The sequence below is a fragment of the Rhinolophus hipposideros genome (assembly GCF_964194185.1).
Source record: "Rhinolophus hipposideros genome assembly, chromosome: 21".
Lineage (NCBI taxonomy): Eukaryota > Metazoa > Chordata > Mammalia > Chiroptera > Rhinolophidae > Rhinolophus > Rhinolophus hipposideros.
This window is the reverse complement of record NC_138067.1, coordinates 24,752,297-24,777,053: the sequence shown is the minus strand read 5'-3', so window position 1 is coordinate 24,777,053 and position 24,757 is coordinate 24,752,297. Positions and strand designations below refer to the sequence as shown.

General features: G+C 39.5%; 1 protein-coding gene across 1 annotated transcript; it reads right to left on the bottom strand.

Moving 5' to 3' along the window:
- Positions 1 to 13,043: 13,043 nt before the first annotated feature.
- Positions 13,044 to 22,134, bottom strand: CLEC3A (C-type lectin domain family 3 member A). The gene is made up of 3 exons (XM_081030959.1): positions 21,939 to 22,134; positions 16,355 to 16,438; positions 13,044 to 14,649 (listed from the first exon to the last, which is right to left on the bottom strand). The coding sequence occupies exons 1-3, from the start codon at positions 22,051 to 22,053 to the stop codon at positions 14,258 to 14,260; spliced, it is 591 nt and encodes a 196-aa protein (XP_080887085.1). The 5' UTR covers positions 22,054 to 22,134; the 3' UTR covers positions 13,044 to 14,257.
- Positions 22,135 to 24,757: the final 2,623 nt, after the last annotated feature.

Here is a 24,757-nt window from a genome sequence, read left to right as displayed (position 1 = left end):
TTTCATTTTTTTGATGGTGTCCTGTGAAGCACAGAAGTTTTCATTTTGATGGAATCCAATTTATCCATTGTTTTCTTATGTGGCTTGAACCATTGCCTAATCCAAAGTCACAAATTATGTTTCTTCCAAGCGTTTTATAGTTTTAGCTCTTCCATTTAGGTGTTGCACCCATTTTGAGTTAATTTTGGAATATAGTGTGAAGAAAGATTCCAACCTGATTCTAATGCATGTAGCTAGCTATTCAGTTGTCCCAGCATCGTTTATTGAAAAGACTATTTTTTCCCCATCTAGTGATATTGGTGCCCTTGTCAAAAATTAATTACCCATAAATATATGAGTTTATTGCTAGACTCTCACTTTTATTCCACGGATCTATGTCCATCCTTCTGCGAATATCACACTATCTTGATTTATCTACGTTTGTACTAAGTTTTGCAGTCAGGATAGGTGAGTTCTCCACTTTTGCTCTTTTTTCGGATCGTTTTGGTTATTCTGATTCCCTGCATTTCCACATGCACGTTAGGATCAGCTGGTCAATTTCTATATGTCTTCTGTCTTTTTCCTTCTGCCAAGAAGCCAGCTTGGATTTTGATCCTGATCTCACTGATTCTGTATATCAATTTCGGGATTCAGGGAGGGCTCACTCCGTGCCAGACCCTGTGCTAAGCACTTTACTGGTATTATTATCTCATTGCACCCTCAAAGTACCCTATGGTGGAGGTGCAGTTCCCAGGCCCACTTCACAGATAAGGACAGTGAGGCTTTCAGAGTGCCATTAGTCAGGTTCCTCGAGAAATAGGTTCAGAGACAAGATTTACATGCAGCAGGTTTATTGAGAAGTATCCTCAGGGTGAACAGCTGGAAGGCAGGAGGGAAGCTTGCTGGGCAGAGGGCGAAGCTTAAATGGGATGCAGTTACAGTAAAGCTGATCTCAGCTGATCCCCTGGGGAGAGCTGAAGCTGAAATGGCCCTTCAATGAGGCCCAGAAATGAGACATCAGTTGTCGCTCGTCATTATCGCTCGTCATCAATGTAGGCTGCCCAGGAGAGTGCATAACCTTCAATGAAACTGCTCCTTTTAGTCAAGGGCAATCCCTGGCGGGATGGTGGTGGGGGGTGGGAGAGGGGGGAGCTCATCTGTGAGCAGCCGGGTGCTCAGGCTTCCAGCAAGTGGGAGGATGAGTGCCTGCAGCCTATGGGGCGGGCAGGGCAGGGGGGGTGGTCTGGTTGAACCACAGTCTCTATTACAAGGTAGTTATTACTCATCCTAGGACATGCAGATAGTAAATGACAAAGGGTGACATCTGAGCTCCGTTTGTCTCACTCTAGGCTCTTTACTCTTACCCTTTATGCTAAATTCACTCGTTTGCAGAAATTCAGTCAGTGTTGAAATTATCCAAAACATCCTTGCCATGGGCTCAATGTTTGTGTGCTCTCAAAATCCATATGTTGAAATCCTAGCCCCCAAGGCGATGGTATTAGGGGGTGGGGTCTTTGGGAGGTGATTGAGTCACCAGGGCAAAGCCTTCATGAGTGGGATTAGAGACCCCACAGAGTTCTCCAGCCCCTTCCAGTATGTGAGGAAACCTGAGAATTCAGCAGTCTGCACCAGAATCCTGTCATACCAATATTCTGACCTTGGACTTCCAGCTCCAGAACTGTGAACAATATGCTTCTGCTGTTTATAAGCCACCCCGTTTACCTGCTATTTTGTTATAGAAATTCGCATGGAATAAAACATGCTATAGTTACATCTTCAGGTGTACTCACTCTCAACACTGAACTTGTGACTTCTGAAATGTCTTAGCTTAAGGCCCTGGGGTGGAAATTTTACACTAGGGTCTGGGGAATCCAGAGTTTTAGAAACAAGCTGAATTGGAGACTAAAGTTTTCCTTTCTTAACTCTGCTTAATGAGAAGTGTGGCCTCTTTCTTGGTGGTCTGGGCTCACAGAGGTAGAGTCTTCGTGATGTCCCTCCATGGAGCCTCAGCTCACCTCATCACCAGGAGAAGGGTCTGTAAACAGTCTCTTCCAGCAGTTAAACTGTAAAACACAGCCTTCTGAGCTGTTTAATAAGGACTTTTTTCCTAGATCGTCAGCAGGGCAAGCACACAAATCTCGTACTCTGGGAACTTTAAGTTACTTTTTAGAGCACAGCTCAGTCTCCAAAATCAATGCAATTTAATTATTTGCGCATGTTTTGGCTACAAACTTTAGACTTTGAGTTTAAATGGATTGAAAGAGAGAATTCTAAAGTAAAGCTAATCGGTCCCCTGAAACTGGATGTGAAGTGGTTTGTGTGTAAGCACACATGCGTTTTACGGGAGGAGGGCGTATGCCTTCCTGATGGGCTTTGCGACCCCCACCAAATACAGGACCACTGGTTAAAAAGAAAGAAGCCCAAACTCTCTTTTTTCCTCCTTTGTCACTCATGTCCACTTCTTGGTTTCTTCCTGATTTTACTAAAAAGTGGTCCTAGATTGACACTTAATATCAATCAGGGGACTCTGGTGTGTCATGCAGATGACAAAATGGAAAGTCTTGATCCCTTGTGACACCATGCATCTGGCAACTGGACCATCCCTTAGTGTCTCTACTCGGTTCTTTTCTGCTCATCTGAGAGTTGGGCATTGTGCTGAGAGCTTCTGCCTTGTTTTAAAATATCCATCTGTGTTTGAATCCATCCGGGAAATATTTCTATAATGTATTATATACCAGGCTATGTATACGGGTTGTATGGGGTGTAACAAAAAGTAAAAGGTATCTGACCTCGCTAGGTCTATAATCCCTTTGAGGCTTAAAATTAAAGGAAGGGAAGTGAACATCATTGAGCATTTTCTTTGTGTCAGGCTCTTAAAAGCATGTATTATCCTATTTACCTTTCAAAACTATGAGGTTGCTGTTGTCCATTCCCTTAATTGACATTCTTTTTTTTTTTTTTTAACCAGACAACTAAAGCTCAGGGAATTTGAGGAACTTATCCTTAATCACATAGAAAATAAGAGGTGAAGTATATTTAATAAATACCGTGGATGCTTTGTTCTTGTTATACAGTGAGTCTCTTCCTCATTCCTCTCTAAGCAAATTCTCGGAATGATCAAGGAAGACCTAGAAATTGCTTTTAACTTGAAGCATGGAAGCAGGGACTGTTTTTAACTAACGGAGGGAACTATCCGAGGAGGGAGAGGAAGAGAAGAGAGGTCTGACACAAGTGCTCTCAGCGTTTTCCCTTCCACCAGTCCATTTCATTTACTTTGAAAGGAATGGTCAATTCTGAGTAGCATGGCAGAATTTTCAGAGTTGAAAGGTCTGGGAAGAATATTCTAATTAGACTTCCTTCCTTTTGCTCAGAAAGAAACTGAAGCTGAGAGAAAGCCACTGACTATGAATGCCACTTAGATACTTTAATAATCAAAGTATCCCTTCCCCAGCCCCTTCTCATTCTGCACTCATATGGTCACATATCCCCAAAGCATCTTTCTGCCCAGGCTCCATCTTTAGTCCTAGATTTCAAGCCTAGCACTCTGATCACATGATTATTTGTGTGTAGTAAATACACGTGCTATGTTGGTGGGGATAAAATTACTACCTTCTGCCTGTTTCCACTTAGGAGATTATACTAGAAGCACCCCAAAGGCACTTTGGGAGTACCTCAGAACAGGAGACCCTCAGAACAGGGATGCCGCAAACTCAGTGTCAGGAAGTGAACCAGGGCTAACTAAGCATTTCCTTTGCGCCATGCACTTTACTTGCCACATCCATATGGCTCATTCCACTTAATCTTCAAAAATAATCCTTTGAGCGTGGTACAAGTATAGCCCATCTTTAGGAGGACACTGCGTATCTGAGAAATTAAGAAATTTGCCTTATCTTACCTGGCTATGAGTCATTGGTGGAGCCCATCTGTGAACCCAGGCTCACTCAGTGTTACTATTTTTATCTACATCGGGCTGCTTTCCAATGTTTGTCACAACAGGTGAGCACACAGGATTTGGGATCTGAGAATCTGGCTACTGGGCAGCTGAGAATGCTCTCCAGAGGCCTGGATTTAACCTTGGCCCCCTTGGAGAATCTAGCAGATGCCTTCAGTGGAGTGTGAGTGTGGGTGTGTTTGTGGGGGGGGGGAGGGCGTCTTCTCTGCATTTGGGAAACTGTGCTCACAGTGGGATAAGGCAATGAACAAGAAGAGCCAGCATTCATTGCATACTATGCACATCTGCTAAGTTGCCTATGAACATTGTCATATTTAATTCTCACAGTGACTCAGACAGCCAAGTACTATTTTAGTTTATATCTACAGATGAGAAGTGAGCCTTGCAGAAGTTAACGTGCCCCAGTTGACTCAGACAAGGTTTCTAGTTAACTTTTTAAGTGAAGGAAGCTTGATTCCTACCTGGGTCTGTCTGACCTCAGAGCCTTAATTACTTTGCTGCAATGCATTTGATGTCGAGAATGATTTCTCTCTCCATACCTAACAACTCAACAGCTGCTAAACCACAGAAACCTTTTATTTCTGGGCAGTTCAGCCAAGTAAATTTTACTGCTTAATGGCACAGCTCTTCTACAGAGCTGCCAACCTGAGATAACCTCCCTCTCTAGTTTGTTGGTGGTTATTCACGTACTTGGGACTGCTGTTAATTTTAATTAGTTGTTTGACCTTTGACCACTATAAAGTTCATCTGACTAAAAAAATATTTTCTTAACATAAAAAAATTGCCAACAAATACCAAAAGCGCTAGATCAACCAAGCTAGACATGCTTGAATAAATATCCACAGAGCTCATAAAATGTCTGCCTGTGCCCTTGGCATTGGTAAAGAGACATTTATGACTCCAACACAATCTTTGTTATCATTGGGTTATTGCTAACATACCAATCTTAACTTGATCATTAGCTTTGATTTTTCCACTGGCAAAAGAGCAACTTAAGCTTTTCATATTTTCTGCATTACTGGTAGTACACAGATGTCACCCCATTTAAGACACACACACACACACACACACACACACACACACACACACCACTTTCGCAGCAAAGAGACTTTTAAGAGGCTAACACGATATAAACACTTAGTACTGTAAAATACAGAAAAGCAACAGAAACGTTTTATAGCATACTGGAAGAGGAGAGTCTTCAAAGATAGCTGGAAGAGTGTTAATTACACATTGTGTAATTCCTCTCTGTGAAGTTGGAAACACATTATTTGCCCAAAATGCCCTCCTCTGCCTATGAATTGAGTCAGTTCTTCTCTGGTGATTTTTGAATCCAGGGCAAGAATCCTTTGAAGATATCTCTTCCATATCTTCTTTACTTAAATTTCTTGATAGAGCTCTTATTCTTTTGTGGTCTTGTACAGATTGCTAGGCACAAGTAACTTGATGAAAAATATTTGAAAGAAATGAAAGGAGAGAAGTATTAAGTATGACATTGTTTGCTTCTGGTCCAAGTTTCCTACAATATCTGTACATGTGAGGATTGCTTTTTACTCCGCTATTCTGAGATTGAGACTCCGCAGTCATAACCCACTCTCTATGTTGTAACTTGGGATCAGAACTAGTCTCTGGGTACTGGATCAATGTTACTGGCAAATGAAAAAGTTCTTAAGACTTGGTCTCTACTTCACATGATTATTTTTCTCTTTTCCTCTTCTCTCCACCCTTTTTCTTTGAATTGGTGGACACACTCTAGCTGTTCAAAATGTCTCTGTTTTTCCTACCAAGTAGGCTGCAACTTAAATCAATGGACATTTTCGTTGCTGAAATATTAAGATCTCAAGTGTCAGGGGGGGTAACTGTAAGATGTGTTTGACGAACACCAAAGTTTTAAAATAAGTTGGTTCACTGAAGTCCACTTACATATATACAACATTTTTCTTGATTTAAAAGTAATATATACCTATTTTAGAAAGTGTGTAAAATAAGGAAAACAAAGAAAATAAAATTCACCCATAAAATTCTATCACCCATTGTTTAATAATTGAATGAATTCTCTTTCAATCACGAGTGTTTGTGAATGGCTATATGCCTAAAAATCTAGATGAGTGCCTGATATTTTGTAAACTTAATAAATAGTTGTGCTATGTGGACAACATCATTTTTGCATTTCATTTGACCTGAGTCTGTTTTGTTTTTGATTCCTGTGAAACTCCTGTCAGTTACAGCTATAAACAACATTAATCTGTTTTGTAAGTTACTCCTCCTGATTGGTACTTGATTTCCTTTGGGTGTTTGACCTTGAGAGCCCACTCTCTAGACTTGTCTACATAAATGTGATATGATAAGTAAATGTTAATGGTGCTAATAGATTAATTAGATAATATAGCCACTTGTTAATTTTTTTTTATTTTTTTATTAAATTTATTGGGGTGACTATTGTTAGTAAATTTATATAGATTTCAGGTGTACAATTCTGTATTACATCGTCTGTAAATCCCATTGTGTGTTCACCACCCAGAGTCAGTTCTCCTTCCATCACCATATATTTGATCCCCTTTACCCTCATCACCCATCCCCCACCCCCTTACCCTCTGGTAACCACTAAATTATTGTCTGTGTCTATGAGTTTTTCTTTCTCATTTGTTTGTCTTGTTGTTTTTGGTTTATATACCACATATCAGTGAAATCATAGGGTTCTCTGCTTTGTCTGTCTGACTTATTTCACTTAGCATTATACTCTCACGATCCATCCATGTTGTCACAAATGCTCCTATATCATCTTTCCTTAACGCGGAATAGTATTCCATTGTGTATATATACCACAACTTCTTTATCCATTCATCTATTGAAGGACATTTTGGTTGTTTCCATGTCTTGGCCACCGTAAACAAAGCTGCAATGAACATTGGAGTACACGTGTCTCTATAGAGGAATGCTTTCAGATTTTTTTGGTAGATACCCAGGAGAGCGATTGCTGGGTCATATGGGAATTCTATTCGTAATTTCTTGAGAAACCTCTACACTGCCTTCCATAACGGCTGCACCAGTCTGCACTCCCACCAACGCCACTTGTTAATTTTAATTTTAATCTGTATTATGCCACCAGAAAGGAGTGGCAGCATGGGGTATAAGAAAGAACACTGGCCCTGGAGTCATTCAGATATGGATTCTAATCCTGGCTGTGCAATTTCCAACCTTTGTAGTCTTAACAAATTACTGGATCTTTTTGAGACTTAATTTCCTCATTGCTAAGATGGCATAGTAAAAACCCACATCATACAGTTATGGTGAGATGAAAATATGTACAAAGAAAAAATCACTAGATAAATTTGAGTTACATAGTGAGACTCAGAAAAAATCTCTTTTTAAATCATGTCTTATCATGCCATATAAGGTTTTTTAAGCGAACAAGCCATGGTGTTATAATGTTAAGTGGTAGCCTGGCTTAAAAAAATGTTATCATGCTAGAAAACAACAAATTTTAAAATTGAGATTGTTCACTCTTCAAAGGGAAATGCTATGGCTGATTTAGATTGCTCATTCTGGTTAAATCCACACCTTGGAAAATTACTGTCATTTTAACCTTCTTCTCATTGTTCTTTGAGTACTCAGGAAATTTCTCTTTTCTCAGAGCCACCTGATATTTTGTTTTCCAGCAGTCCCTTCTACAAACATGAGGGTCCCTTTCCCCCCAGTTCTTGGAAATCAGTTTGTAACTGGTGATAGTAATTTTCATTTTCTGAGCATCTCCTATGATCAACATACTGTGCAGTGCCCTTTTACCTGCACTGTCTCATGAAATTGCCATAAAAACTTTAATGAAGTGGGAATATTATTCCATTTTCTGGATGTTCTCAAATATGACCTGCCTTTTACAGATGAGGAAACCAAATCAGCTTGTGAATTGCTTGCTTCTGTCAAAACAAGCTGGTCCGGTTAAATCTAGCTTTGCCATGAGCAGACCAGGAGGGAAGAGAGTCATGTCCATTAGTTGTCTCTGGACCCTTGTAACCAGCTGGTATTGGGGTTCAAAAGGCTGAGACTATTTTCCCAGACCCCTCCTCCCCTTGGTACCCAGAAAAGGCGGAAGCCAGGTCTCTGCCCCTTACTCTCCAGGAGACTGAGCAGGTGCTTCTGGAAGATGCCAACAAGAGTGAAAAAGTGGCCATTACGCCAGCAGCCCTCTGTGTTGTAGACATCTACTTCCAATGACAGGAGGAAGCCGACAGGGCGGGAGTCCAGCACAATCTGCTGCAGGTGCCCCAGCAGTGGGCCCAGAGCACATGAGTCCTGCGCAGTCAGCTTCAGCACCTGGCCCGAGCGGACAGCGACAAACCACACAAGACTAGCGCCCACCACCAGTGCCACAGTGAGGGCTCCGTCGCCACAGCCGGTCCATCGATGCCTTGACCCTGACCAGCAGCATCACCGCCAGCAAAGTATCCAGCGCTGTGCCTCCGCGCCGTCTCGCCCTTTATAGTCCTAGCGCCCATCGCTCTGAGCCGCCTTCCACAGGCCAGGGATCCTGTGCTGCAGCCACTCCCTAAGGCGGGGCCTCACCCCACTGGCCTGGACACACCACCCATCTTGTCCGCTCTCTCAGGGCTCCTAGTGATGTCAGCAGGAGAGGAACCACACACAGAAAAAGTTCCAAAAGTGGGTGCTGATAAGTATGCCCCTTCAAGGGTGACTCTAGTCACCCTTGCAGTCTGTTCTCTCGATGTCATTTGTTGAGATCTTCTAACACCACCCCCTACTTTATTTTAAAATGTGGTTGGTAATTATTTTTTGTGGGGGTTAACTTTTTATTTAATGCTGGTCTCCATCCATTTTTGTTCTTCACTATATTTCCGGTGCTTAGCTTGAATTTATGTAACCCAAATGAATATACCCGAATGTAATAATAATGTTCCCTGCTACCCCTGAAGCTTTTTGCAAATACCCCTTTCCCCGACACCATCCTAGTCTTTTTCTTAGCTTAATCGGATAATTAATATTTGTCAAATCAATTATTATCAAAATAATTTAATTCTATTTTTAATCCTAACAATTTTCTAAGGTAAATATCATGAATGTTATGAACCCCCTTATATTATTGTCTTAATTTTATCGGTTTATTCACAAGTTGGGAAAGTATTCAGCGGGGCGAAACAACTTGTTCCAGGTCACAGAGCGAGTGAGCATAGATGCTGGTATTTAAACCCAGGACTATCGGACTCCAGAGTTAGTGGCATTACAGGGCATGCTGCCCCTTCAATTTGTACAATCCTTTTAGAAAGCAATTTAGTACCATGCTACAAAGTATCTGAAGTTATCCCTACTCTTTGATTCAATAATTCCACTCCTGGAAATCTATCTTAGTGGAGAGAAAAATCAAAAGTCAAAAAGAAAAAAAAAATATGTAACTACAAAGATGTTCATCATGGCAATTACAGAAGAAGAAAAATGAAAATCAAAATTTCCATTTGTTTAAATAAATACTAAATATTTATATTTAGAGGCTTAAGTAAAATTCCAATCATAAATGGATTAAAAATTGCAGTCATATATGTGCTCAATGAATAACACGTTGAAATAGTATGGAACCATGGAAAAAACATTAGGAAAATGGTTATTTTTACAAGTAAAATAAAGCAGGATATAACATTACCTAGTACTGTAACCACTACAACTTTGCATGGGTGGGGGTAGATTTAGACACTGTTGAATAGACACGTGTGCTCAATAAAAATTAATTGGATAAATGAGTAAAAAAGACTCAAATGAAGGACAATTTTTAAAATGTTTTTTCTGCTCTTCAATTTTTTCTATAGTGAGATGTTTTGGTTTTATAACGGAACAAAATGTTTTTTAAGATGCCATATCTAGAGTGTTTGTTTGCTCATAAACTTTATTTTCCAATCTCAGATCGCAATTCTGTGGGTTGAGTGCTGTCATTCCCAGTGATAGATGAGGAACTCGGGACCCAAAACTTTATTGTTACCCGAAATCACACGCATAGTAAGTGTGGAGTCTGGGTCTTCTGAATTCAAGTCCCTTGACCTTACCTGACCTTGAACCAAGCTGGCATGTTTCAAGCTCTCAATTGGGAGACATGGAATTGAATTCTAGTCCCTGCCATTTCCTTGGCTTTTTTGGTGATTTTGGATAAGTCACTTTTCTCAGGGTCTCTCTTTCTTGGACTCCTGTCCTGATATTTTACAAGATGACTCTCTTTTCCATTCTATCTTTCAATGGAGAGAGGGCTGTATTAGAAGGGTGGATCATCATGTCTGATGTTGCTCCTCCTAGTTACACCATCTTTTATTTCCCAGTTTTATTTTCTTCTTTTGTCATTTTCATTGTGTCACTTTGTTATATGATTTTTTCATGTCAACCTTTCAACATTTTGTCATAACATTTTCAGAAATGATGTTCTTTATTTCTTTGCCTTTGATTGTATGTTTTGCCTATTTAGGTAGAACCTAGCCTATCCTAGCTGATATGCAAACTAAAACTAGCTCAAATGAAAATGATAACTTGTGTAGCTTGAAGGGAGGTGAAGTAGCTTATAGAAATAGAAACCAGGACCTTAAGAATGACAAACTCAGCACTATGTGAAAACACAAACATATTTGCAAGCTTGAGTGTGCTCTCTCTCTCTCCCCAATCCCTTTCTCCCTCCCACCGTGCCCCATCGTTTCTCACCACTGCTTATCTTTATTTTACTTCATTCTGCACATTGCATCAATCTGGAAGGGAGGAATTCTTCCAGAAGCCATAAATTCACTTTGTCCCAATTTAGATCTCCATCAGAAAAAGTTTCATTGCCCCCAGTGTCAGATTGCAACCATTGGAGAAGATTCTGATTGGCTTTGCTTGGGTTGTTTGCCTCTCTGAACCAATCATACTAGGAGTAGAAATGTCAGCTGTATGTGCTAGCATGCGTGCATGTGTTTTTTATTATTGCTGTATGCATATTCAATTTGGTATTTCTTTGAAAGATTTTATTTAAATCATTGGCCATTTGTGGGTATCATTTTAGGTAAAACTAGATAGAAATGATCTTGAAATCCACTTCCATATGTAATGAGAACTCCTAATATATTTTTTTTAGAGTCCCCTGGTTAGTTTCGCTCTCCTGTGTGCTAGGTTGTAATATCCTTGAGTATAGGTAATTTACTTCCTTCTGTCACTCCATATCACCTAGCATAGTCCTTTCTAATTAGTAGGTATCCTTTGAATTTCTTATATCAGAATAAATTAGCTACTTAACTAGATAACTTTGTGGGCAACTGCATTCATTGGACATGTTTTGTTTGGTGAGGATATGAAAGTTTTCACTAATCTAAGAGTAGGAAAGACTATATCTTTATTTTTAGCTTAAGAAGTGCTATTCAACAATGCTAGGGAAGAGAAAGAAACAATCGGGACTTGCGATAAATCCTCCTTCAGATCACTAATTTGAGTCTCTAGTATTGATGTTTCCTTTAACTAATTGATTTTTACTTTGTACCTCATTTAACAGTATGGATGGAAGCATCTGTGATAGGCCGAAAAATTGCTCTCAGTATTGTTCTTCACTCTGATGAACTGTAGACCCTATCCTTGACTTTTGAGTTAAAGGAAAACCAAATTGCTAGAGTCCATCAGCAACTGTCTCTGAGCAAATTATTAAAGCTTTAGGCCCTTGTTATCAGACTGTGGTGTGCAGTCTTGTACTGTTGGCTTCCACTGGAAGGTTTTGGAAATGCAGAAACTGGGACCTCAGCCTAGACCTATGGGATCTTCAATTTAACAAGGTTCCAGGGTGATTTGTAAGCATGACAAAGTTTGAGAAGCACGGCTTTAGGGAGCAGAATCAGCTTCCTGGTAAGGCTTATAGGGCCATGACAGTTGGGCTTTGAATATAACTGGTATCTGCAGGAAGCCAGGTGTTTACTGTAGAGATGACAATTTTGTGGTACAAATATTGACATCTTCCTACCATGAGCTTGTGACAAATATTGCTAATTGCTCGTGGCACTCTTTTCATCAGGCTTTCGAATTCTTCTCCACTCTATAGTCCAGGCAGCTTTCATGGAGACAGACATTGGCCTAAGAGTTAGGATCTATTTATCAATCTTGTCTAAAGACCAATCGTTTGCTAAATAGTGCCCAACAGGAAAAATAAACCAAAGTCCAGATTAGTGAATCATGTGGGTATGACTTTTGGTTGAATGGCTAAATAATAAAGTCAAGGTCATGAGTTTGACCCTGGGCCAGCCAGAAAATCTCTTAATTCACTCCTTCCACTCCTTCTGTGTCTCCCATTCATCTGTCTTGCTAACTTATCTTGATTTCCCCTCATTAGTCTTCATTTATTCCTTTGAATTAAGCTTCTTCTCTTGAGCTTTCTGGGTAGGGTGCTTGGGGGAAGATGATTTTATCTAATTCCATCTCCGAGGGACCCTGACTCTGAGGCTGACTTGTGTGGTGATAGTCGTCTGTTTGCAGCCCTTTCGAAGCATCCTTAGACTGAATGCCTCACCAAGATCAGCTGTTTGTCCAATTGTTATCCCAGTTGAAGGAACTGGGAGAATAGGTTAGAGTTCACTTCCATTGCCTACTTGAACAGGCTTGACCTTGTCATAGCTCCCCTATCTGAGTTACTTGTTGGGTTCTGGTCACAATTTCACTACTTCCTGGCATGTGACTTAGGGCAAATTACTACACCTCTCTTCTTCAGTTTATTCTTCTATGAAATGAAATGATTCTAGAGCCTAATTTTCAGGGTTGTTCTGGACATTAAAATTAAGAAAAAATTAGCACAGTACCCGGAATATGATGAGAATAGACTACCATTAATGTCTTCTAATTTTATTATTGTCATCATCTTTAAGGTGATTATAATTGTATTGAAGTAGAGAGTAGGCCAGGGTGAACCTAAAACATTTGCAGGTACAATTTTCTTTTTAAAGTTCCTTTCCTTCCCCCAGATTTTACCCCCTTTATGGTCAGGTAAAATTATCAGTACATGTAAATCAACAGTTTGATGAAATCCAGGGTATTTTGCTGCAAAATTGTGCCAAGTTCGATATAAACCAACATAGTCTGAATAACTAATCAACATCCAAATACATCCACATTGATCAGAATTGAGGCTTTATTTTTGCACAATGATAAGAACTAAAACTTAATTCCAAGCACATGTAGTTAAAATTTGTAGAGAAGGATATTGTTCGCAAAACACATTCAATATTTACCAAAAAAAGAGATATTTGAAGAACAAAACATACTTAGAATTGTTTGCTTTTAAAAAGCCCATTTCCCCCAAGCCTAAACTTTGTAGTTTCATATCAAGCAATGAAGTGATCTTACACAAGCAATTTAAACAATTAAATGGAATAGTATTTGACAGAATAGAAAATTGCATGGATGTGTAACTCCAAATCAGCATGATATAAATCCAATTGTCAACTTCCAAAGATAGATTGCCCCTAATAGACTTAAATATATGATTACTGAAATACATATAAGTATATAAAGTCTGTAAAAAAATTAACGTATATAACATATATAATGTCTCCCTTCAATTTCATAAAGGTAGGCAGGATACTGAAGCAAGGAAAAAGTAGACATTTTTCTTTTCTATTTTCTTTTCTCATATAAACTGCTACTTTTGTTCTGTTTTAGGATTACTCATTCAAAATGGAAATTATGTAATGCTGGGAGTGTAAGTGGACCAAATATGCTACTTTTCAAGACTTGATTAGGAACTTGACCAAAAAAGAAGGGTGGGGAGGCGCTTGAGGGAAAAAGAGTTAATCAGAATCTGAGACATTTACAATCTGAGACATTTATGTTCTGATGTGGCAGAAAAGATATAGTTGTAAGTCCCACCAGAAGATGGAGCAACTCAAACAAAAGACAGTGGGCTAACAAGTTATATGACCAGGATGGAACAGATTGAGCATCAGACTGAAAAGTTTGGGGATTGTATAGTACCTAGACTCTCTGATTTAGAGAATTCTCATCAATCAAATATACACAAAACTCTCAAGAGAAGGTTGCTTTTTTTTGGCTGTTGTATTTTAACACAGACCTGGTCTATAAAAGTGAGAGGACTAGGAAAGAGAGAAGGATTTGATAGCCCATTTTGTAGAAGCCACTTACACCGTGGGCATATAGCTGGATTATTATTTTATGATCCTCCATGACCCATGAAGGGCAAAATCACAATGAAATATGGTAGCAAATTGGCTGACTCTTGTATTCCTAAAAACAATTTGACTTATTCTTGGGAACCGTCAGCCTATAAATCACGACCCATCTTTCTTGGAAGACGCCTTTGAGAAGGGCCTACTAAGGAATGATAAACTCACATATGTACCTCTTGCTGCTACGACAGACCTCGTCACTCCATTTGCCCTGAGCTGACTGGGAGAAGAGTGCACAGTTTTCCCGCTTACCACCATTAGGCTGTGCACGGTCCCAGTTGAGGAAGGAGATGGCAACTCCATTGACATCGACAAACTTGCCTTCTGTGACCATGTCATTGATTCCCAGCCAAAAGTCATTAACCCCTGGCAGGCTCCTTTTACCATAGTCTCGAAGGGCGTTGATCTCCTCAGAGTTTCTGGGGATAACCAGGGTCCCTCCCTTGGAAATACAGTCTTCGTTGGCTTCGTGGAAGTGCTTCAAGCCTTCTGAAGCAAGGTAGCATTTCTTGTGAACTTTTGTGCCTCGGAGACAGACTGTAAAGATGTGACATTTGACATAGTAAGATGCTTTTTGAGTATAATATCTCCAGGACTGGACCTGGCAAATAGCAAGACGTATTTGTGGAATGAATGACGTGTGATGATAATGATACATTAACACTGATTGGAGAGTTAACATTGTGTGTGTCTGACATTGTGCCAAGCTCTTTGCATAAATGAACTTATATAATAATCACAACAATCCCATGAAGTGGAATTTTATCACTGCCATCTTTACATATCAGTGTATTGAGGCTTAGAGAAGTTGTTATTTGTAACTACTTAGCATATAAAAATGTCCTTTACATAGCATGCAAGATCACAACTCTCCACACCCACATCTGTCCCATCCTCAAAACATGGCCTTTAGCCTCATGCTGCTTTGATATACACAGGCTTCTTAGTTTGTGTAAATCCATTATGTGCTGAATTTCCTTGAGACATTTGGAACTGGAATGCAATTTCATAATTATGAAAAACTAAACTCTGAGGTTTCATATGGAGAGACTGGTCTGTTTTAGTAAATCTGATTTATTTAGTTCTATTCTAGTTAATCTGATTTATTATGCAGATAAATCAGCCCTGGCAATATTGTTTAGATTATCCAGGATGCATTTACTAGCTGTGTAAACCTTGAACACATTGCTTTGTTTCTCTGTGCCTCAGTTTCCTCGTCTGTGAAATGAGGATAATCATAGTGGCACGTGTCTCATAAATTGTTCGAGGATTGATGTGTTAATGTTTATAAAGTATTTATAGTGCCTGATTGTGAGTAAAGGGTTAACAAAACTTTCCCCCCTTCGGCCTGCTCATTTCTCCTTCCTTTAACTTTCTAATTCTGTTCCCCTGGGAACCTGATAAAGGGAATAGGTCACCAGTGTTACTATGCAACAGTGCTTATGGTAAAAATGACCTTGAATTGGTAACCTAGGGCTGGTCTGGGAGTTATAAATACTTTGATGGAAAGCCATAACTTCAGCTTTCCCTGAAGGCTGTAACTCTTGTAATTGGGGAGGTCTCTTGTGGGACACTCACAGCTCTGTTTTTGGAGTTGCCTGCAGAATACTGGTTCCTGGGCTCTTTCTGAACCCACCCAATGTGGCTCTTATTTCCTCATCCTTGAGAGCCAAAGAGAGTAGCTCCTGGACAATAGTATGCACAGCTGCATAGGATGCTGGGAGCTCTACACAAGAAAAGAGGAATGCCCGATGCTTCCCTCTGTTGGCAAACTGTAGTTCTAACCAATGTCCTTCCATGTGCATTTGATGTGTGTGGCAGGAGTGAGTCCTGTGACCCTGTGTTTAGTTGAATCACAGCAGATCTCCCGATGGGCACTTAGTAAACATCTAATGAATGTTAATTATGTAAGCTAGTTAATACTTGCTTCAATTCTGTCATTGTCTATAAGAGAAGACTTATGAGCAGTCTTTTAAAAGGTATTATCGAAATGACTGTTTTTATTTCCATACCACCCACATATACGAGAAGGGAATAAAAATCAATCTGATTTCCTAAGACAATAGTCTCCTCAGCATTTGGATTCTTTCTCCTAGACATATCTCTGGCTTATCAATGTCTCTCTTAATAAGACATCACTTAGAACTTGACATGTACTCTAGCTATGGTTTACATTGCTGGAAAATCACCATTTCTTTTTGGATCTCTTTTGAGACAAGGCCTCGAAGAGAGGGGGCCTTACCTGTCTGCAGGGCCTGCATTTCCTTTAGGGCATTGACTTCTCTCCAGAGCTTTTCAACTTGAGTCTTCAGGTCTCCGTTCTTTTCTGGGAGGTGGGGGTGAGGTGGGATAGGAGGAATGAAAAGTAGATGATTAAAATAAGATGAAAATATAACAACATAAAATAAATTTTGGAATCCACAATCTAAGGCGAGGGTGGTTTTGCTGCAATTGAGCCCAGTGTACATGAAACGTAATGCATGAAAATAAGTTGGTCAGGAAGATTCATAAGGGTTTGGTGGGGGTAAGAATACTAGAATGTCCTTCTTTGAGATGGAGCTCCCATCTGTCTCTCCAGCTCAGTCCTGTGGGAGTCTCCTCCATCAGGCTTCAGACTCGTTGACTTTCAGATGCATCGCACAGCAAGCTATCTCATCTCAGGACCCTTTCCTTTGGGTTCCTTCTGCCTGGAACGTTCCTGTCCAGCAGCTTATTGAGTTCAAACATCTCCTCTTTGAAGAAAACTTGTCTGATTATCCTCTCTACATTAGCATTCCTCTGGCTAATCTCTTTCTTTGAACCTTTAGTTTTCTTCACAGTACTTTCTCCAGTCTATAATTATTTTACTTACTTTTATCTGTCTACCTGTCTATCTATGGTATTCCTGACGCTTAACACAATACTTGGCACATAATAGGTGCTCATAATGTTGGTTGAATGAATAAACAACGTTCCAGAACTGTCTTAGATATTGACAGCTTGTGAACTCTTCAAAGGCAGGAATAGTATAATAATAGTAATGCATAATAAATAATAAAAATAAAAAGTATTAAAAGCCACCATACACTGTGTGCCTGGAGGCTAATTATTTCCATATTCCTATGAGATAGACACTATTATCATCCTCATTTCACAGAAGAAGAAATCGAGGCACAGAAGCAGAATTAACCTGCAGAAGGTGCCCAGATAGTAAGGTGAAGAGTCGGGATTTGACCCTCATTGTCTCCAATTCTGTTTTGTTCCCATCCCTCCCATCTGCTTTGGTACAGTAATTGCCCTTACTGTTCATTCCCTAACATGTGACCTCAGACAGAGAAGATGCTTAAAGCTTATTATGAAATATCCCCACCTGCCTCTTTGTGGGAATGCCATATAGAGAATCTATGCTTTGTCCTGGATTTTTTAGGACAGTCCCAAATCCAAACATGCTAATTCACCAACTCCTTAAACATGTGCTTAGCAAGCCAGGTGTTTCCACAGTTGGGTTAGGAAAATGCCTTCAGGGATACGCAGGGGTGGCTTCCACCTTTGTTTCCCTTGACACTGCATGTCAATTCTCAAAGCATCCAATAACGCAGCTCAGAAATACAGTAATCCAAGGATTTCCTCAATGGGACCATTCAATCCAGAATAAATACAAGAGTACATTCTGAACGCAAAACCACCGGTTGTTAGGGGCCAGATTTGCAAAGACCTGAAGACTTGCTTTCAAGTTACAAATTGTCAACTCTGTAAATATCATCCCCCATCCCTCTCAGCTTCCTGCTCCATTCAATTTGCTTATTTTAAAAAGATTTTTAGTAAAATATAGCTAACATACAATATTATATTCATTTCAGTTATATGCTATAGTTATTCAACAATTATATACCTAAAGAAGTGATCACCATAAGTCCAGCCACCATCTGACACCTATGTGCTATCACAATATTATTGACTATATTTCCTCTGCTGTACGTTACATCCACAAGACTTATTGGTTTTATTATACTTGGAAATTTGAACCTCTTATTCCCCTTCACTTTTTCCACCCCTTTTTAGTTTTTCAATTACAGTTGACATTCAGTATTATTTTATATTAATTTCAGGTGTCCGGCACAGTGGTTAGACATTTATATAATCTAAGAAGTGATCCTCCTGACTAGTCTAGTACCCACCTGGCACTATTCATAGTTATTACCATATTCTTGACTTATAGTCCCATGCTTTACTTTACATCCCTATGACTATTTGGTAACTACCAATTTGTATTTCTTAACCCCTTCACCTCGTTCACCCTGCCCCCAACCTCCCTCCTATCTATCATCCCCATAAATCTAGTACCCCTGCTCCATTCTGTTTAAGTAAGTGGCCTCCCCAAGGAAGCTGTAAACCTGTAATTAACATAAAGACACATGAATTAATATTAGGGTCCTGGGAGACCATTATGGAAGTCATTGGCTTCTGCTTTTATTTTTTATGACAAATGTGGATGTGTTTTGTCTATAGTTAATACAGGGAGCAACTATTTTACTGTAAAAACTATTATTTATTTATTATTGGTTTCAGGTGTACAAAACAATGTACTAGTAAGACATTCATACCCCTCACAAAGTGATAACCTCCCTCCCCCCAAAATTATTTTTATTCATTATTGCAGCACATAATTTTTTGAAACCTATGAAGTAAGTACCAGGGGAATCTTGTGTTTGGAGTTAAATCATTCAAGTGTCATTTTGAGTTTTTTAAAAAGGCTCCCTTTCATTTTATTGTGTTCTCCAAAAATAGGTACAAAATAGAAATGTGAAAATAACTCCCAGAAGAAATGGCCAGTTAAACAAATCAAAAATACCTCTGCCTCATCAACAATCATAGAAATCCAAATTTAAAAAAAAAAAAAAAAAGAAGTTTTTTGTTCTTTTGTTGGCAGGGCTTACACTGCTGGTTTGATTTTGGGTTATCAAAGTGTGTGGGAACAGGCAGTCTCCTACCCTGAAGATGAGAGCATGGATTGATGCTATCATTTTGAGAGACAATTAGAAAGTGTGATTAACCTACAGTTTTGTGTCTAGAAATGTATCATAACATCCTAGCACAGGGATCAATAGATACTCTTTCAGTAGACATGGTCCTTCGAATTTTGCCTTTTGATTTTTTCCTGGGTGAGTAGTATATGGTACGTACTCTCTCATGATGCTGGGTAGCGGCAGTGAGCTGCAGCCCCCAATCAGGCATGTGATCACGCGGGTAAACAAATGATACTCTGCAGGGTGGTCAGTGTTTTTTAAATATTGTGTTACGAGCACATTTAAGGTAGGTTAGACTAAGCTGTGATGTTCGGTAGGTGAGGTGTATAAAATGCATTTACGACTTGCAATATGTTCACTTTATGATGGGTTTATCAGGATATAACCCCACTGTAAGTCAGGGGCATCTGTAGACGCAGCAGTTCCCAGAGGCATGAGATAAAAAAGGCATGGATTAGAAACCCGGCAGAAGTTCACCAAGAGAGAACAGATTAAATAGGTCATGATCCAGCCACACAATGGAATATTATGCAGCTGGTAAAAGGGCTGAGGTATACCTGGTGTTGACATCTATCCAAGATTTAATAGATGAAATAAATTAATTTACCTGCCAGCTATTTGGTATAGCCAATTCTTATTTTGTGAAAAGCATCAATTTCAAAATGTGCGTTTAAAAAAATGGGACTATTATCTCCCAACAGTTAATAGTAGGTGATTCTGCAGAGAGGATTGGGAGTGAGAAAATGGCTTTCCCATTAGATTTCATAAAGTATTATTTGCAGGAACTTAAAACATTTTAAGTGTGTGAGAGGGTAGAGGAAAGAAATGTTCTGCAAATCTGGCCTTACTAGTTCACCTACTGGAGAGACTGCTTTTTTGGACCTAATGGCAAAAATTAGCAAAAACTGCCTTGGGAGGATGATATTTAAGATGTGTACCCAGTCATTAAAAAAAAAAAGTGTGTGTCTGTGTGTGTGTGTGTGTATGTGTGTGTGTGTGTGTGTGAGAAGGGGAAGGGGGAAGCTCTCTATGACCTGTACTGCAATTATTTCAGCAACAAGCACACATACACACTCACATATTCGTACCCCTCCCCACATCCCTGTTGGGTGGTCAACACTTTGCCACGCCCTGAGCGTGGTGAGGAGATGCTGGCAACAAAAATATGCCACGTCACCCAGTACTTTCTCTCTCCTCCTTCCCCTGCCCTCATCTTCAGCAATATACTTTATCTACATATGAGACATATTTTAATCTTTCATTAAAAGAGGTAACATGGCACTATAAGATTCTATAAGGGAAAAAGTTTCCATATGAAACCTTGCATCAGATCTAAATTGTATAAACAAATTCCCTTAGAAAAGCACACTTTATAATCATCAAAACACAAGACAAGACCCCTTTTCATCCCCCAGCCATTTGTGTTGTGTAAAATCAAGACTAACTTTGTTGGTATCTTTTGTGTGTGTGTTTTGTTACTAATCAAGGAAAGAAAATTGGTAAGGAAATAGTATCATAATATTTACCTGAAATATCCTGACATGAAAGTGACTCAGAGAATGAGATAAATCATTAGACTGTGTCTTTCTCTTTCTCTCTTTCTCTCTTTCTCTCTTTCTCTCTGTCTCTCTGTCTCTCTGTCTCTCTGTCTCTCTGTCTCTCTGTCTCCCTCTCCCTCTCCCTCTCCCTCTCCCTCTCCCTCTCCCTCTCCCTCTCCCTCTCCCTCTCCCTCCTTCCCTCCTTCCCTGCCTCCCTCCCTCTCTCTTTCTTTTCCTCCCTCCCCTCTTTCCCTCCCTCCCTCCCTCCCTCCCTTCCTTCCTCCCTCCTTCCTTCCTTCTTTCTTTTTAAGTGTGTTTTTCCAGGACCCATCAGCTCCAAGTCAAGTAGTTGTTTCAATCTAGTTGTGGAGGGCGCAGCTCACAGTGGCCCATGAGGGGATCGAACCGCAACCTTGTTGTTAAGAGCACTGCGGGCTCACCAACTGAGCTAACCGGCCGCCCAGCCTGTGTCTTTCTTGATGCTTTTTCCTTTTGCATTGGCTTGAGCATGTTGCAAATAAATTGCTTACATCTTTGTTCTTTGCAACATTTATTTGTTTTACCTCTTAGCTAATTGAAGCCACCCAACCTTTGAGATTGCTTGGAGATTCAATTTTGCATTAAAATATCTTCAAACTCTGTATGGCTTCACATATTGAAATATTTTTAAGTTAAAGAGAGGTTTACTTTTTCTATGACATGAAAAGCTTTGATATATAGTATAGACTGTCCTTATAATGCAAGGGTTATGAAAATATACCTCCTTGATAACCAGTGACAAAACAGAAGTCACATTTACCAATAGCTCTATCCTCTACAACACACTGAATGAGATTATAGTTATCTTAAAATTATCTTTGAATAGAATTACACAATCTCTACGAGTGAAACAGTGTACTCTACTCGTTAGTATGTCCTGCTGGACCCCTCATTCGTAATACCAGATGTCCCCATAGCCAGGTGACTACCTCTAAAGAATAGTCTACGTATCTAATTCCACCTGGCAAAGGATATTTAATATAGAAGGTGTTCAGTTTTTTGTTTTTTTTAACATTACAAGAGCTTTTTTTTCCTGTATAAAAGAAAAAACCCTATCACATGATTCTTTTAAATAACAAACGTTCCAGAGAATGAAAAGTTCACTCAGTCCCCTGAAATGCCATACCCACATGATAGTGTGTTACTGTCACCAGGAACCGTCTCCTGGAGAAGGTTGGCAATCAGCATCCCCTCCCCACACTGCGCAAGCCTAACATTTTGCTGGACTAAGAAGCCCCATTACCTTTCACTCGGCGTTTGCTGTGCTTCCTGGCTTTGAATTTGGACGTGTGGCTGGTGGTCTGGTCCAGGAGTAAGGTGATAACCAGGACGTAAATTACAAGTCCACTTTTTGCCATGGCTCTCGGGAAAGTCTGATGGCCACTGTGCCAGCTTCTATGAAGTAGCTAAGGGACAAGTAGACTACACAGCCACATTGTGCCCTGGCATCCCAGGGCGAGCTTTATAAAAGTGAGCTGGGAGGTTGGCCGCAGTCCTGCTGAGGAAATGTTTGAATGACTCTGCTGGCCACGGCATAAGGTGGCCCTTTGTTCTCATGCCCTCATGTCAGACTTTTTCTTTTTTAATATTTCTGCTACATTCCCTAACTTGACTTACTTGCCTTTTCAAGGTATATCAGCGTTAACGAAGGTACGAAGGATTTTGCCTGCTTTCATTTCTTTAGAACAGTTTTGTTTTTTTTTTTTTAAGTTCAGGATGCTTGGGGTCTCTATGAAGACACTCCTATTTAATTAAGTCTTTCTTTCGGAGCTTTGGAGTTCATGTAATATTCTGGGAAATGTACTTAATTCAGGTTTCAGAGCAAAAAATGATCAAGAAAACCTGACCCAGAAATAGGAAAGTTACTGTGTGTGTGTGTGTGTGTGTGTGTGTGTGCGCGTGTGAGAGAGAGAGAGAGAGAGAGAGAGAGAGAGAGAGAGAGAGCTACCACAGCACCACCTGTGTGTCTATACCACTCGTGTGTCTACACAGCTCAAGTGGAGCTTGGGAATGGTTTGCTCACAGACAGTAATGAGATGGCCGAAGTGGATATTCCACGATAAAGTATAAGGGTTTATTAAGGTTTTGTGGATCCATCAAGACTGACATTCTTAAAGTGAACAGACAATTAAAACAGTTCATTATTTCCATAAGAATTAATGTAAAATATCAACTATAGTTATCTTATGGAGGATCCCCACTGCCCAATACATTTTTTTTCTTTGAAACTACCGCAAACACTTAAATAACACTTTCAGGTGAAATATAGAAATAGCAGAGAAATAGAACAGAAGACTTAGTATAACTGTTCTTACCTTACAATGAGCTTGAAGGACAAGTGCTAGGGGCCAGATAGGCTTTTGTATCAAAAGTGGGGGACTTCTGTACAGCTGTGACCAAGATGGAGTGAGTTGGCCCTCAGGGAAAGAACTCTATGGACTGACTCCATCCACATTGTTACCTGGATGACCAGGTGCAGATGGAGGTCAGGGCTAGCAGATTTTTTTTTCACTTTTTTTTTCATTTTATCATTTATTTGTTTATTTATTTCACTTTTTTTTCATAAATAAAATGACATTTTATTTCATTTTATTTTTTTGAGACAATACAGGAAGAATCAAGGGGTGATTGATTCCTTCTGAATCTGAGTCAGAAAAACCAGTCTACTCCACCTTCGTTTCTTCCCTGCTAAAGCCAGTTTGTAACCTACCCACATATTTACACCACCGTCAGTCCACTAATGTAGGGAAGTCTGACATAATTTAGCAATGTAGGTATGAAATTAACGAAGAAAAATATTTTACTTATTATGCAAACGCCTTATACTGATATGGTGAATCTATGAGTGGGCATTTGAGAGTGTTGTGGAAACAAGCAGAGCTGGGTTCACATTCTACCTCCCTCCATGTATCGGTTGTGTGACCTTGGGCAAGTGTCTTCTTATCTTAATAATGGGGCTAGGAACGCTTACCTCACAGGGCTGTTAGGAAGATTAAATAGGATAATGGTTATTAGCACTTAGCCCAATATTATTGGGCTAATGGTTATTAGCACTTAGCCCAGTGCTTAATAATAATAATGATGATGAAAACAACAGTAATACATATATTAACCTTACCATTATAACAGTTTGTACAATTTACGGAATGCCAGATCTTTTTAGTGTTCATAGCAAGCTTATGGATAAGTATTCTCTCAATTTTATAAATGATTGAAACTGAGCCTCAGAGAAGTTAAGTGGATTTGTTCAACATCACTCAGATCCCAAGAGTAGGAGTAGAAATTAAAATCTAGTTTTGATTGACCTTCGAAGACCTCTTTTTTGACCTGGGCTGTGAAAAATGTGCTTTGATTTGAATAGGGCAAAGGATCAATGCTTTATGATTGATCTTACAGTTGATCGAAAATGCTTTCTGCCAGTTTCTCAAATCCTTTACTCTTGAGACGAGAATCCAAGCTACATCATTGGTAGAAAGCCAATGATTTCTCTTGGGTCTTCGATCTGTGCTATGTTTAAACTGGACTTACAAGAATCAGCTGTCTTTTTTCTTCAAAATAAATCTATATTGTTTTCAAACTCTTTTTTCTTTCCAGGAAAGCTTCTAACACTTTTTTGATTTGTTTTCTTTCTTGTAGCCAGATCTCAAAGCCCATACTTTTTTCTTTTCAAATTAATAGACGTTACTTTTTAGAACAGTTTTAGATTTATAGAAACATCGAGCAGAAAGTAGAGAGGGCTCTCATACCCCCTCTCCCTGTCCCACACCTCCTTCCAGTTTCTCCTATGCATATTATTAATATCTTGCTTTTGTGTGGTATATTTGTTATAATGATGAATGATTATTGATATATTAACTAAAGTCTATAGTTTACATTAGGGTTCACTCTTTGTGTTGTACAGTTCTATGAGTTTTGTATGAATGAATGAATGAATGAATGAATGAATGAATGAATGAATGTCATGTACCCAGCTTATAGTAGCTGAAGCGCACAATTTTTGTTCTAATAAAATATCTGAAAATTCATCTCTTCCTCACCTCTGTTGCCTGGCAGTCTTCAGAT

Excerpts from the sequence above, each read along its gene's own strand:
- CLEC3A (XM_081030959.1), bottom strand. The coding sequence starts at position 22,053 with ATGGCAAAAAGTGGACTTGTAATTTACGTCCTGGTTATCACCTTACTC. Across the intron at positions 16,439-21,938 it reads CAGCAAACGCCGAGTGAAAG|AAAAGAACGGAGACCTGAAG; the intron begins GTAATGGGGCTT and ends CCCACCTCCCAG. Across the intron at positions 14,650-16,354 it reads AATGCAGGCCCTGCAGACAG|TCTGTCTCCGAGGCACAAAA; the intron begins GTAAGGCCCCCT and ends ACATCTTTACAG.